The following is a 16706-nucleotide window of genomic DNA, read 5'->3' on the forward strand; positions in this document are numbered from 1 at the left end:
TTTTAGCAAATGGCCAATTGGATAGATCGGTAGAACTATTTTCACAGCTTTAGAAACGCGGTAGTTTGAGGTTCCAATATGGCTGCAAATACCATTGACAGTTTTCACGCTATGACAGTCATTTATGAATCATTTTAAAACAATATTATTGCACTTTAATATGGTATATCATTTGTAGCATAATGTGTATTTTTTGACAGTTTCTAAACAATCGTTTATGCATCATTTTAAAGCATTACAGTTGCACTTTGTTTTGGTGTATAGTTTGTGGCATAATGAGTTTTTACAAAAATAGGATAGAACGGTATATTTATTGGTACAGGTTTAGAAATGCGGTAATTTAAGGCTCTGATATGGTTGCAAATATCATTTATGGTTTTCATGTAATTGCAGTCGTTTATATATCTTTTTATTGAATTATAGATGCCATTTGTTTTGGTATATAATTTATTGCATAATATATTTTTAGAAAATGACCAATTGGATAGATCGGTAGAATTATTTTCACAGGTTTCAAAACGCGGTAGTTTGAGGTTCCGATATGGCTGCAAATAACATTGACAGTTTTCACGCTATGACAGTCATTTATGAATCATTTTCAAGCATTATGATTGCACTTCAATATGGTATATCATTTGTAGAATAATGTGTATTTTTAGAATTTATTCAATTTGATAGACCGGTATAATTATTGTTCTATGTATAATAAACGCAGTAATCTGAGGTTCCGCTATGGTTGCAATTAACTTTGGCAGTTTTCGTACTAGGACAGTCGTTTATGCACCATTTTTAAGCATTACAGTTGCACTTTGCTTTGGTGTACAATTTGTGGCATAATGAATTTTTACAAAAATTGCATAGATCGGTATATTTATTGGTACAGATTTGGAAATGCGGTAATTTAAGGCTCCGATATGGTTGCAAATATCTTTTATAGTTTTCATGTTATAGCAGTCGTTTATATATCTTTTTATTGCATTATAGTTGCCATTTGTTTTGGTATATAATTTGTTGCATAATATATTTTTAGAAAATGGCCAATTGGATAGATCGGTAGAATTATTTTCACAGCTTTAAAAACGCGGTAGTTTCAGGTTCCGATATGGCTGCAAATAACATCGACAGTCTTCACGCTATGACAGTCATTTATGAATCATTTTAAAGTATTATGATTGCACCTCAATATGGTATATCATTTGTAGCATAATGTGTATTTTTAGAAATTGGTCAATTTGATAGATCGGTAGAATTATTGTTCTGTCCTAGCACGAAAACTGCAATTAACTTTGGCAGTTTTCGTGCTTGGACAGTCGTTTATGCACCATTTTAAAGTATTAAAATTGCCATTTGTTTTGGTATATAATTTATTGCATAATGTATTTTTAGAAAATGGCCAATTGGAAAGATCGGTAGAATTATTTTCCCAGGTTTAAAAAGGCGGATTTGATAGATCGGTAGAATTACTGTTCTATGTTTAATAAACGCAGTAATCTGAGGTTCCGATATGGTTGAAAATAACTTTGGCAGTTTTCGTGATAGGACAGTCGTTTATGCACCATTTTAAAGCATTAAAATTGCCATTTGTTTTGGTATATCATTTATTGTGTTCGTCTAAAAAATGGTCAATTTGAAGGATCGGTAGAATTGTTGTTCTATGTTTAAAAACGCTGTGATTTGAGGTTCCGATATGGTTGCAAATAACATTGAAAGTTTCCATGTCAGAACAATCGTTTATGCATCATTTTAAAGCATTACAGTTGAACTTTGTTTTGGTGTACAATTTGTGGCATAATAAATTTTTACAAAAATTGGATATATCGGTATATTTATTGGTACAGGTTTAGAAATGCGGTAATTTAAGGCTTCGATATTATTGCAAATATCATTTATAGTTTTCATGTTATTGCAGTCGTTTATATATCATTTTGCATAATATATTTTTAGAAAATGGCTATTTGGATAGATCGGTAGAATTATTTTCACAGCTTAAAAACGCGGTATTTTAATGTTCCGATATGACTGCAAATAACATTGACAGTTTTCACACTATGATAGTCATTTAGACATCATTTTAAAGCATTATGATTGCACTTTAATTTGGTATATCATTTGTGGCATAATGTGTTTATGTATTTATTGGTACATGTTTGGAAATGCGGTAATTTAAGGCTCCGATATGGTTGCAATTATCATTTATAGTTTTCATGTTATAGCAGTCGTTTATGTATCTTTTTATTGCATTATAGTTGCCATTTGTTTTTATATATAATTTGTTGCATAATATATTTTTAGAAAATGGCTAATTGGATAGATCGGTAGAATTATTTTCACAGCTTTAAAAACGCGGTATTTAAAGGTTCCGATATGGCTGCAAATAACATTGACAGTTTTCACGCCAGTTTAGGCATCATTTTAAAGCATTATGATTGCACTTTAATATGGTATATCATTTGTAGCATAATGTGTATTTTTAGAAATTGGTCAATTTGATAGATCGGTAGAATTATTGTTCTATGTATAACAAATGAAGTAATCTGAGGTTACCATATGGTCGTTTATACACCATTTTAAAGCATTAAAATTGCCATTTGTTTTGGTATATAATTTATTGCATAATGTATTTTTGGAAAATGGCCAATTGGATAGATCGGTAGAATTATTTTCCCAGGTTTAAAAAGGCGATAATTTGAGGTTCTGATATGGTTGTGAATAACTTTAACAGTTTTCATGCTATGACAGTCATTTATGCATCATTTTGAAGCATTATGATTGCACTTTAATTTGGTATATCATTTGTGGCATAATGTGTTCGTCTAAAAAATGGTCAATTTGAAGGATCGGTAGAATTGTTGTTCTATGTTTAAAAACGCTGTGATTTGAGGTTCCGATATGGTTGCAAATATCTTTGAAAGTTTCTATGCCAGAACAATCGTTTATGCATCATTTTAAAGCATTACAGTTGCACTTTGTTTTGGTGTGTAATTTAATAATAATAATGTGTTTTTAAAAAAATTGGATAGATCGGTATATTTATTGGTACAGGTTTGGAAATGCGGTAATTTAAGGCTTCGATATTGTTGCAAATATCGTTTATAGTTTTCATGTTATTGCAGTCGTTTATATATCTTTTTATTGCATTATAGTTGCCATTTGTTTTGGTATATAATTTATTGCATAATATATTTTTAGAAAATGGCCAATTGGATAGATCGGTAGAACTATTTTCTCAGCTTTAAAAATGCGGTAATTTGAGGTTCCGATATGACTGCAAATAACATTGACAGTTTTCACGCTATGATAGTCATTTAGACATCATTTTAAAGCATTATGATTGCACTTTAATATGGTATATCATTTGTAGCATAATGTGTGTTTTTACAAATTGGTCAACTTGATAGATCGGCAGAATTATTGTTCTATGTATTATACGCAGTAATCTGAGGTTCCGATATGGCTGGAATTAACTTTGGCAGTTTTCGTGCTAGGACCATTTATGCACTATTTTAAAGCATCAAAATTGCCATTTGTTTTGGTATATAATTTATTGCATAACGTATTTTTAGAAAATGGCCAATTAGATAGATCGGTGGAATTATTTTCCTAGGTTTAAGAAGACGGTAGTTTGAGGTTTCGATATGGTTGTGAATAACTTTGACAGTTTTCATGCTATGACACCCCAATTGGATAGATCGGTAGAATTATTTTCACAGCTTTAAAAACGCGGTATTTTAAGGTTCCAATATGGATCATTTTAAAGGATTATGATTGCACTTTAATATGGTATATCATTTGTAGCATAATATGTATTTTTAGATAGTGGTCAATTTGAAATATCGGTAGAATTATTGTTCTATGTTTAATAAACGCAGTAATCTGAGGTTCCGATATGGTTACAATTAACTTTGGGAGTTTTCATGCTAGGACAGTCGTTTATGCACCATTTTAAAGCATTAAAATTGTCATTTGTTTTGGTATATAATTTATTGCATAATGTGTTTTTAGAAAATGGCCAATTGGATAGATCGGTAGAATTATTTTCCCAGGTTTGAAAAGCCGGTAATTTGAAGTTCCGATATTGTTGTGAATAACTTTGACAGTTTTCATGCTATGGCAGTCATTTATGCACCATTTTAAAGCATTGTGATTGCACTTTAATTTGGTATATCATTTGTGGCATAATGTGTTCTTCTAAAAAATGGTCAATTTGAAGGATCGGTAGAATTGTTGTCCTATGTTTAAAAACGCTGTGATTTGAGGTTCCCGTATGGTTGCAAATAACATTGACAGTTTTCATGCCAGGACAATCGTTTATGCATCATTTTAAAGCATTACAGTTGCACTTTGTTTTGGTGTATAATTTGTGGCATAATGAGTTTTACAAAAATAGGATAGATCGGTATATTTATTGGTACAGGTTTGGAAATGCGGTAATTTAAGGCTCCGATATGGTTGCAAATATCTTTTATAGTTTTCATGTTTTTGCAGTCGTTTATATCTTTTTATTGCATTATAGTTGTCATTTGTTTTGGTATATAATTTATTGCATAATATATTTTTAGAAAATGGCCAATTGGATAGATCGGTAGAATTATTTTCACAGCTTTAAAAACGCGGTAGTTTGAGGTTCCAATATGGCTGCAAATAACGTTGACAGTTTTCACGCTATGATAGTATATCATTTGTAGCATAATGTGTATTTTTAGAATTTGGTCAATTTGATAGATCGGTAGATTTATTGTTCTATGTTTAATAAACGCAGTAATCTGAGGTTCCGATATGGTTGCAATTAACTTTGGCAGTTTTCGTGCTAGGACAGTCGTTTATGCACGATTTTAAAGCATTAAAATTGTCATTTGTTTTGGTATATAATTTAAAGCATAATGTAGTTTTAGAAAATGGCCAATTGGATAGATCGGTAGAATTATTTTCCCAGGTTTAAAAAGGCGGTAATTTGAGGTTTCTTTATGGTTGTGAATAACTTTGACAGTTTTCGTGCTATGACAGTCATTTATGCATCATTTTAAAGCATTATGATTGCACTTTAATTTGTTATATCATTTGTGGCATAATGTGTTCTTCTAAAAAATGGTCAATTTGAAGGATCGGTAGAATTGTTGTCCTATGTTTAAAAACGCTGTGACTTGAGGTTCCGATATGGTTGCAAATAACTTTGACAGTTTTCATGCCAGGACAATCGTTTATGCATCATTTTAAAGCATTACAGTTGAACTTTGTTTTGGTGTATAATTTGTGGCATAATAAGTTTTACAAAAATAGGATAGATCGGTATACTTATATGGTTGCAAATATCTTTTATAGTTTTCATGTTTTTGGAGTCGTTTATATCTTTTTATTGCATTATAGTTGCCATTTGTTTTGGTATATAATTTATTGCATAATATATTTTTAGAAAATGGCCAATTGGATAGATCGGTAGAATTATTTTCGGCTAAATGGATAGATCGGTAGAATTATTTTCACAGCTTTAAAAACGCGGTATTTTAAGGTTCCGATATGGCTGCAAATAACATTGACAGTTTTCACGCTATGACAGTCATTTAGGCATCATTTTAATGCATTATGATTGCACTTTAATATGGTATATCATTTGTAGCATAATGTGTGTTTTTTACAAATTGGTCAATTTGATAGATCGGTAGAATTATTGTTCTATGTTAAATAAACGCAGTAATCTGAGGTTCCGATATGGTTGCAATTAACTTTGGCAGTTTTCGTGCTAGGACAGTCGTTTATGCACCATTTTAAAGCATTAAAATTGCCATTTGTTTTGGTATATAATTTATTGCATAATGTATTTTTAGAAAATGGCCAATTGGATAGATCGGTAGAATTATTTTCCCAGGTTTAAAAAGGCGGTAATTTGAGGTTCCGATATGGTTGTGAATAACATTGACAGTTTTCATGCTATGACAGTCATTTATGCATCATTTTAAAGCATTATGATTGCACTTTAATTTGATATATCATTTGTGGCATAATGTGTTCGTCTAAAAAATGGTCAATTTGAAGGATCGGTAGAATTGTTGTTCTATGTTTAAAAACGCTGTGATTTGAGGTTCCGATATGGTTGCAAATAACTTTGACAGTTTTTATGCCAGGACAATCGTTTATGCATCATTTTAAAGCATTACAGTTGCACTTTGTTTTGGTGTACAATTTGTGGCATAATGAATTTTTGCAAAAATTGGATAGATCGGTATATCTATTGACATTGCTTTAAAAATGAGGTAATTTAAGTCTCCGATATGGTTGCAAATATCTTTTATAGTTTTCATGTTATAGCTGTCGTTTATATATCTTTTTATTGCATTATAGTTGCCATTTGTTAAAAATGCGGTAATTTAAGTCTCCGATATGGTTGCAAATATCTTTTATAGTTTTCATGTTATAGCTGTCGTTTATATATCTTTTTATTGCATTATAGTTGCCATTTGTTTTGGTATATAATTTATTGAATAATATGTTTTTAGAAAATGGCCAATTGGATAGATCGGTAGAATTATTTTCACAGCTTTCTATGTATAATAAACGTAATAATCTGAGGTTCCGCTATATTTTCAGTTAACTTTGACAGTTTTCGTGCTAGGACAGTCGTTTATGCACCATTTTAAAGCATTAAAATTGAGATTTGTTTTGGAATATAATTTATTGCATAATGTATTTTTAGAAAATGGCCAATTGGATAGATCGGTAGAATTATTTTCCCAGGTTTAAGAAGGCGGTAGTTGAGGTTCCGATAAGGTTGTGAATAACTTAGACAGTTTTCATGCTATAACACTCACTTATGCATCATTTTAAAGCATTATGATTGCAATTTAATTTGGTATATCATTTGCGGCATAATGTGTTCGTCTGAAAAATGGTCAATTTGAAGGATCGGTAGAATTGTTGTTCTATGTTTAAAAATGCTATGATTTGAGGTTCCCATATGGTTGCAAATAACATTGACAGTTTTCATGCCAGGACAATCGTTTATGCATCATTTTAAAGCATTACAGTTGGACTTTGTTTTGGTGTATAATTTGTGGCATAATGAGTTTTACAAAAATAGGATAGATCGGTTTATTTATTGGTACAGGTTTAGAAATGTGGTCATTTAAAGCTCCGATATGGTTGCAAATATGTTTTATAGTTTTCATGTTATTGCAGTTGTTCGTAAAATTTCTTGTATTGATTTTAGATCTATTAGATTGAAACACAGATAATTGATTTTTAGACTAAGTACAATTAACAATTTATTATGCACTAATGATGCGTAGACTAACTGACTGAGACGACTGCAATAAACTGACTGACTGATTATACAAAAAGAGGATATACAAAATACATAATTAACAAGCGAAGAATAATATGATATTTAGAGATTTAATTTAACACTGGACTACAAAAATTATTTTGAACATTCCGCCCGCCTCGTTACCATGGGGAACGAAATAAAATATTAAAAATTTAAGGTTTTAAATATTAAATCAAAAATTAATATTAAATAAAACTATAAATTTATTAGAACATTTTTTAAATGTTGGAGTCTTTTTTAAGATCCCTTTCTTCATCGACTGGAAGTGGACAGATTTTAACCAAAGGACGCTTTAGAGTTGACGATGCAGTCTTCACAGTTACTACTCTGATAAGTCCATCAGGGCCTGGGTGAACTTCTAAGATGCGACCTAAAGGCCATTTCATAGGAGGATATCTTTCGTCGGCAATAAGAACCAATGACCCCTTTTTGATCGAATTTTCTTGCTGTTTCCATTTGGACATTGATCTAAATCGCTGTAAATACTCATTGGACCAACGCTTCCAAAAGCTTTCAATCATTTGTTGAATGAGTTGTAAACGAGATAATCTTGAAACAGAAAAATCAAGAACAGATGGCTCTGGTACTGCATTCAGCGCTGATCCAATTAAGAAGTGGGCAGGAGTAATTGCGTTTACATCTGAGGGGTCATCTGAAAGTGCGCACAGAGGTCTTGAATTGAGGACCGCCTCGATCTGCGCTAAAAGGGTAGTTAGCTCTTCATAGGTTAACGCAGTGTCACCAATAATTCTTCGAAGATGAAATTTAACAGACTTGACACTGGCCTCCCATTTTCCACCAAAATGTGGCGCGGATGGGGGATTGAACTTCCACTGAGTGCCGTCATTAGCCAAAATTGTTGACAATTTTGAGTACTCCTTTGAACACTGAGTGAAGAGACGCTTAAGTTCTGCATCGGCGCCTATGAAGTTGGTACCACAATCACTAGTTAGCGTGGAGCAAACTCCCCTTCGAGAGACGAATCTTTTAAAAGCCGCAAGAAAGCCATCAACTGAATAGTCCGAAGCGACTTCAAGGTGTACGGCAGATGTTGATAGACACACAAAAAGAGCGATATAGCCTTTGTATTGCTTTGCTCCGCGACCACGCCATGTCTTAATAGACAATGGACCGGCATAATCCACACCCGAGTGAAGAAACGGCCTAGCAGGAATTGTTCGAATTGATGGAAGTTGGCCCATGAGCTGTCGAGCTGTTACTCCTCTAATTTTTGCACAACGTACACATCGATGATTAAATGCTTTAATAGCTGAACGACCACCAAGTATCCAATATGATTGCCACAGATAAACACTCATGACCTGGACACCACCATGCAAAGTCTTTTCGTGCGCCTCTGCTATCAAAAGATTGGTGAACGTTGATTTGGATGGCAAAAGAATGGGGTGTTTAGCATTTGGATCAATAAGAGCATTGCGTAACCGCCCGCCAACACGGAGTAGACCATATGCGTCAATAAATGGCGTAAACTTGCTTAGAGGATGAGAATTTTGCAACTGCTGACCTGCATGAAGAGCCTTGATTTCTGATGAGAAATAAGAATTTTGTGTTAATTTTATCCAAAACCTACGCTCATGCTCTAGCTCTTTTGGACTCAATGGTTGTTTGATAATAGATTTATTGTAATTTTTTGAGAAAACTCGACGGCAAATAGCAGTTATCCTTATCAAACGAGTTAATTTTGAAAATTTGTTGATTAGGTCCCAGATTGGCTCTTCTTGATGACGACGCACTATGTTTACAGTTCGATGAGATAATCTTTCCTCTAAATTGATATTGCCCAAATTTTATGTCTGCAGATGGCCACGATGATGAATGATTTAAAAGCCATAACGGCCCATGCCACCATAAGGGATGTTCGATAAGCTGCTGAACTGCAATCCCTCGAGATGCACAATCGGCAGGGTTACACTTTCCTGGAATGTGATGCCATTTAGCATGGGGTAAAACATCTTGAATCTTTAAAACACGGTTTGCAACGTAATCTTTCCAACGGGAGGGATGACCTTTAATCCAAGTTAAAGCAACAGAAGAATCTGTCCACAAATGAGTGGAAACATGATTAAGATTTAAAATGGACTTAAAATGAGCTACTCTTTTTGTGAGAATAAGTGCAGCATTGAGCTCTAAACGTGGGATCGTTTGCCTCTTTGTTGGAGCAACTTTTGTTTTCGCTTCAATGAGATGAACAGAAACTGAGTCGAATTCGGTAATAATACGCAAATATATGACAGCTGCCATTGCATGTTCGGAGGCATCCGAGAAACCATGTATTTCAATTCCAAGATTTGTTGGGGAAATTCCAACCCATCGAGGGATTGAAATATTATTGACGTTATTTAAATCGTTGATGAATTTTTGACCATCTAGCCGCCAAATCTTCATTAACCACTTCATCCCAGTCTGATTTCGATAGCCAAATATCTTGCATTAATATTTTTGCTTGTATTGTTACTGGAGAAATCCAACCAAGGGGGTCAAAGAAGCGTGATATATTTGACAGTATTGAACGTTTCGTAGGTGTGCTGGAAGATGTGGATGAAAATGGCGATGAAAAAACAAAACAATCTTCTTCTGGTTGCCAGCAGATACCCAGTGTAGAAATATATTGGGTTTCTTGAAGTTGAATCACTTGTTTGATTGCACATCGTTCTGGTGTAATGGTAGAAAGAACGTTAGAATTATTAGCTGTCCATTTTTGCAAATGAAAACCGCCCGCCATGCAGAGTTTATCCAGTTGAATTACTGCACTTTGAGCTTCTTCTATAGAATCTGCTCCACCAAATGTATCATCTACATAAGTGATATTATTCAAAATATCGACAGCTAAAGGATAGATAGAACCTTCATCTGTTGCAAGTTGTTTTAATACTCGATTTGAAAGATAAGGCGCGGGTCCAAGACCATATGTAACTGTAGTGAGATGATAGGGTACCACGCTTGATGATTGAGATGATGTCCAAAGGATTTGTTGGTATGCCCAGTCACGTGAATCCACCATTACTTGTCTAAACATTTTCTCAATATCGGCTGAAAAAACATACCGATATTGACGCCATCTTGTGATCACATCAGAAATCTCTAACTGAAGCTTGGGCCCAGTGTGTAAAATATCGTTTAATGAGAGACCGCTGCTTGTCTTGCATGATCCATTAAATACAACTCTCAGTTTAGTTGTTGTACTAGACTCCCTAAGAACTCCATGATGTGGAAGAAAGTATTCTGTTGTAGGAATTGTAGCCTGAGATGATGGAACCATGTGACCCAAAGATTCATATTCCTTAAGAAAATCTGAGTAGAGTTTAAAAAACTGAGGATTAGATTCTGATTTCTGATACAACTTTGCAAGCATTCGTTCTGCTTCTTTACGAGAATCGCCAAGAGTATTAGGTGAACTTTTGAACGGCAATCTGACAATATATCTGCCTGATGAGTCTCTCCGGTAGGTGGCTTGAAAGTGGGCCTCACATTCTTTCTCTTCCGGAGACAAAATAGATGATTTGGTTTTTCCTTCTTCTTGCGTCCAAAAACGTTGTAACAACTCATCGAGGTTATGATCTACACGACATTGGAATACTTGAACTGAATGAGACGATTTTGCATTGGATTCCAGATTATGGACGCCGCCAGATAATATCCACCCGAGAGATGTGAGTTGAGCAACAGGAGTATTTATAGTTGCCCTTGATAATTTCCCCTTCCAAAAGATAACCATATAAGTCAGCGCCAATTATAAGATCAATTTTACTAGTGACCATAAAATTTGGATCTGCAAGTTGGATATTCTTAAGATACGTGGTATTGTTAAGCTTAACTGTGCACGATGGTAATTGAGTAGTTAGTTTTGTCAAAACGTATGCAGATACGGTACATTGAAAGCTCGATTCAAAATGTGGATACAGCGTGAAATGTACCAAACCTTTGGTCGCACCAGATTGAAGAGCACCGACGCCAATTAAGTTTAAGTTTCCCTTATGTCTTTTTAGATGAAGTTTCTTAACTAATTCTTCACTGATAAGTGTTACCTCAGAACCTTGATCGAGCAGAGCTCGAGCGTTAGAAAAAACTCCATGAGACGATTTTATGCGTACTAAAGCTGTGGCAAGCAAAATATTGGACGTACAGTTCAATGCTGCGGAAGTGGTATGATTACTGACAGCAGTTGGTAGTGGATTGTTTGTGCTCGTTGTGGGATTTTCAGAACTAGATGATTCAGATTGAAACCGATAACCATGTATTGAGGAATGATGACGACCATTGCGTATCTGCAGCTTTTTGAACTTTTACACTGAGCAACCCGATGAGGACCAAGACAATTGTAACAAAGATTTTTTGAGGAGAGGACATCATGTTTTTGCTGAAGAGTCTTACCATTATAGATATCACAGCTCGAAATATAATGATTTGAGCTGCAAAGAGAACAAGAATAATTATTTGTTTGTAAAGGTAATTTATTTGGAACCTCAACAGGACGTTTTTGATATGCAGATGTAGATACATGTGTGTGAGCTGCTGATTTTTTGGGAACTTTTGTTAAACCACCCCTAGACTCTACACTTTCTAGGGCTTGAATGCGGCCACTGAGAAAAATTTCCAGTTCAGAAAATGTTGCTGGCTTTTTGGATGAACTACGACATAATTCCCATGCTTCATGTGATGATGCGTCCAAACGTCGCACGACCATGTAGACGATGATGTGATCCCACTGTGCTATTGGTGAACCTAAGGCTTCTAGAGCACCAAGTGATTCTTTGACAGTTGCCAAAAGGTTCTTCAATTCTGAAGAAGACTTTCTTTGAAGACGTGGCAACTCAAAAATGCAATCCAAATGAGAATTAATTAACATCCGCGTATTTTCATATTGCGTGCACAGGATTTTCCAAGCTGGTGCAAATTCTCCGATGAGACTGGTAGATTTGAAATACATTGTAGTGCTTCACCACTGAGGCTGCTTTTTAGATAATAAAACTTTTCAACGGCTGTTAAGTCACTATTTGAATGAATCATAGATGTAAACAAATCATGAAATGGCCTCCAATCATGATAACTGCCAGAAAACTTGGGTAGTGTAATTTTCGGTAAGGAGCGTAAATGAGAGGAATTATTTATGGACTGATTCATGATGCTATTATCAGTAGACGTGATACTACGAAACTCTTCTAGAGATGTAAGCATTAGTGACTTGGCATTTACATACGTTTCCTCGCAGGCTGCATAAATATCCTCAGTAAAATATTTGTTTTTCCGTATCTCCTCAGTCAATCTGGTGCGTGTAATTTTATCATGGCAACTTTTGAACTTACTCCAATTAGCATCTAACATAGACAATCTGGTTTGCACCTGAGCTTGATTACATTCCTCCGTGGAAAGTGCATTAAATTTCATTAAAGCTGATTTTATATGTGAAAATGTCATTTCCTGACTAAGCAAAAGTGATTCTTGACTTTCAGTCATTTTGGCTTTATTAAGATTATTTTAAATAATATTAAAGCGAATACAATTGTTTTATATGTGTTCACTGTAAAATATTTGCTTCAGAATGATATGATATTAATAGTCCAAAATAAGAAATATCAACAGCGAAGAGATGTGAGCAGAGACACAGCGTATGAAGTAAGAGATACAGCGTATGATGTAGTAGAAAAGCAGCAATGAAATTACCCTTTTTGATGATTAGTGCAGCCAAAAAATGTGAGCAGAGAATAATTTAGCAGCAGAAAAATGCAGCAGCAGCCAATTCAGCGATTTTGATGATGAGATTTCATGAGAGAACAACAGCAGCAGCAACAAATTGAAACGTACTCCCAAAAATATTACATATGCAATTTTAAACCGTTCTTTTTTATTTTTCTTATTTCTGCATCAAAAATGCATTTTTAAGATACCCTGCAGTTCTTTTAAATTAATAAGCCAGAGAAGACAAATTATAGATTTTTAAAATTAATGATAATAACTTGGGACCGATCCGATTAAGGACTAATCCGGCTCGAAGGACCATTAAATGTTCGTAAAATTTCTTGTATTGATTTTAGATCTATTAGATTGAAACACAGATAATTGATTTTTAGACTAAGTACAATTAACAATTTATTATGCACTAATGATGCGTAGACTAACTGACTGAGACGACTGCAATAAACTGACTGACTGACTGATTATACAAAAAGAGGATATACAAAATACATAATTAACAAGCGAAGAATAATATGATATTTAGAGATTTAATTTAACACTGGACTACAAAAATTATTTTGAACAGCAGTCGTTTATATATCTTTTTATTGCATTATAGTTGCCATTTCTTTCGGTATATAATTTATTGCATAATATATTTTTAGAAAATGGCCAATTGGATAGATCGGTAGAATTATTTTCACAGCTTTAAAAACGCGGTATTTTGAGGTTCCGATATGGCTGCAAATAACATTGACAGTTTTCACGCTATGACACACAGTGGTATAGGAAAAAAAAGAGGGAAATAATTCGGTAACTTCTAAACGGTTAATCCGATTTTAATGAAATTTGGTATGCACAAAGAGGAGGTGTTGTCGAGTTTAGGTTTTGAATTTGGACCTTATAGGCCAACCAGGGGCCCGGCGGGGGGTCCTCAAATTAGGACACCTCGGCTATGTTAAATTTTTAAAACGATCCTATTTCTTCATTTGAGTTCCGATTTAAAAAAAATTTCGTATATAGAATCTCCTCATCGAGCACTATAAAAAATGTCGTCGTAGCAGTAAATTATCTCTTATAGTTTAGGAGATATTCGCATTTGAAAATTAAAATTTTAAAATTTTTACCGTTCTTACTTTAGTTTTTTGATAATAGCGGGTCCAAATATTCCCGATTTTCGCAATTTCTTTTCGCTTAACAACAAGTTTATATATCAAAGCAGTGAAAGAATTATGTAAAAAATCATGACTGAGTCCAAAGTTATAGGCATTTTAATTAAAAAATTAAAAAAAAAGGCGATTTTTTGCCATTTTTTGGGGAAAAAAGTATCTTTTTCTTTTTAAGTTATCTAAAAAGTTTCTAAGAAGATGTATATAGAATTTATACTTTTTGAAAAGCTGACTTACGTAAAATACGATAAATGAAACAAAACCTAAAAATTTTTGATACCGAGGGGACCAGATCCATCCAAAAAAACCCTATTTTTTTATATAAAATTCAGTTTTGAGCAAAAATTCTCAAATCGCATAGTCGATATCAAATTATAGTGACCTGTTTTATATGACCCAATATGTTCTTAATCATTTTGTAACGGTTTCGATAACCCCGCCCCTGGTATGGATATAATAGGCAAAAAACCAAAAAATCCCATTTTTGGGATTTTTTAAAACTTTTTTGGGAATTCCGGGATTTCTAATAAGAAAATTCGAAATTTTTTATTTAATTTTGGATTTTGAGTAAAAAAATCTACCTAACTGTAAAATTTCATCAAAAATATTCATAAATAAAATTTTTATTGCAATTTGAAAAATTTGTATCTTCGCAAAAACTGAATAAAAAACATTTTTTAATTTTTTTAAAAAAAAAGTATTCCGCGAATTTTTTAATTTTCAAAAATTATATAAAGTTTTGAAAAATAGACAAAATTACCTTTCCATTGATATATAACATGCCTACCTAATGTTTTTTAAGTGACAAATTAATTAGGGAAAACTCAACATCTTTTAGAAAATTTACCTAGCACTATTATTTTCATCCATAACGTTAACTCTTAAATTTGTTACATATATTAAAAAATTTTCAGGTATTATTTTTTAAACTGTAATGATTTTTACCCCTATAGGTCACTTTAATAGGTAGCTTATTAAAGTGACCTATTGAGGAAAAATAAGGATACGTTAGACATATTAGGTAGAATATCATAACCCTTTAAAAAATAATTTAATTTAAGTACCTGTAATTAATATATAAGACAGGTTTATATCTGTTCGTAATTATTTGTAATTATACCCTACACCACTATAGTGGTGAGGGTATTATACGTTGTGCTGATGTTTGTAACATACAAAAATATTGGTCCAATACCCACCTTAAAGTATACCGATCGATTCAGAATCATTTTTTGAATCGATTAAGACATGTCCGTCCGTCCGTCTGTCCGGCTGGCTGGCTGTCCATGTAAACCTTGTGCGCAAGGTACAGGCCGCAATTTTCAAGATAATTTGATGAAATTTGGACCAAGCATGTTTTTTGGCACAAGGACGAAGCCTATTGAAAATGGTTGAAATCGGTCCATTATTTCACCTAGCCCCCATACAACCGTACCTCCCGATTTGAACTTTTTATGCTATAATTACGTCAAATATTCTGCTATCTCTTTAAAAATTGGCACAAATAAGTTTTATATAAGTATAAATGACACTGCAGATTTTCGTAAGGATCGGCCTATATTTGACCCTAGCCCCCATACAAACCCCCCTTCAAAAAATGACTTAAACGTCTAAAATTGACTTGTAACCATTTGTATCGCAATGAAACTCAACAATACTAACTATTATTTAGAAATATATCCTTTTCTCAAATTTACCGAGGATCGGCCCATATTTGACCTATATAAAGCCTCATTTAGAAATTTTAGTTTTTTTTTATCAATAAATGGCTTAAATATTTTGGAATTATGGTAATATTCAACATAAAAGTTTCTTTACAAAAAATAAAAATTTTATAGAAGTAAAAATTGTAAAAATATACTCATGGTGTAGGGTATTATATGGTCGGCCATGCCCGACCATACTTTCCTACTTGTTTTCTAACCATGGCGATCGTACTAAAAAAAAATGATTTGTGCTCCATTTTATTTGAACACTCTTCAGCTCCTTTTCAAGATAAAGTGAACTTCTTATTGAAATATATTGAAACTGCACATAAAAATAAAGTGGATAAAACTGATATATGTAAAATTGAAAATTTTATAAAATCAGTTGATATAAAACTGAAGAGTGTTCGGTATTCCATTGCTAAATTTCGATCGAAATTTTCTGATTGGCTGGATGAATGTGTAGAAGTTGCTATTTGCGTATCAACTGTTGGTGCTCCCTGTAAGCAGTATGAGGATTTGAGCTCAAAATCTAAGAGGAAAAGGTTATCAACTTCACTAGAAACCTTATCTAACGAAGAAGTTTCGGACACTTTTAAAGCAATGTTAAGAAAAGAAAAACAGCCCTTTGGATGCCATAAAAATTGCAAATATTCTTCCAACCGCATCACCAAGACGACTGAAAAGAATTGTAAAGAGTATACCCACACCATCATCTGATACAACGTTCACTGAGGAAGAAGCTATTGCGCTTATGTTGCAGCTGGGATTAAGTCGTGATAACTACATAACGTTAAGAAAGGCGCTATCTGAAAAAGG

The 16706-nt window shown here is 33.4% G+C and overlaps 3 protein-coding genes across 3 annotated transcripts; all 3 read right to left on the minus strand.

The window, feature by feature from the left end:
- Positions 1 to 7536: 7536 nt before the first annotated feature.
- Positions 7537 to 9580, minus strand: LOC124418771. The gene is made up of 2 exons (XM_046946138.1): positions 8980 to 9580; positions 7537 to 8864 (listed from the first exon to the last, which is right to left on the minus strand). Exons 1-2 carry the CDS (start codon positions 9578 to 9580, stop codon positions 7537 to 7539), a joined length of 1929 nt encoding a protein of 642 aa, XP_046802094.1.
- Positions 9581 to 9674: 94 nt separating this feature from the next.
- LOC111677476 lies at positions 9675 to 12023 on the minus strand. Its single transcript, XM_046946139.1, has 2 exons — positions 11711 to 12023; positions 9675 to 10921 (listed from the first exon to the last, which is right to left on the minus strand). Exons 1-2 carry the CDS (start codon positions 12021 to 12023, stop codon positions 9675 to 9677), a joined length of 1560 nt encoding a protein of 519 aa, XP_046802095.1.
- A 155-nt stretch (positions 12024 to 12178) lies between these two features.
- On the minus strand, positions 12179 to 12793 carry LOC124418773. The gene has a single exon (XM_046946141.1). It carries the CDS (start codon positions 12791 to 12793, stop codon positions 12179 to 12181), a length of 615 nt encoding a protein of 204 aa, XP_046802097.1.
- Positions 12794 to 16706: the final 3913 nt, after the last annotated feature.

Source organism: Lucilia cuprina, chromosome 3 (genome assembly GCF_022045245.1).
Source record: "Lucilia cuprina isolate Lc7/37 chromosome 3, ASM2204524v1, whole genome shotgun sequence".
NCBI classification, from domain to species: Eukaryota; Metazoa; Arthropoda; class Insecta; order Diptera; family Calliphoridae; genus Lucilia; species Lucilia cuprina.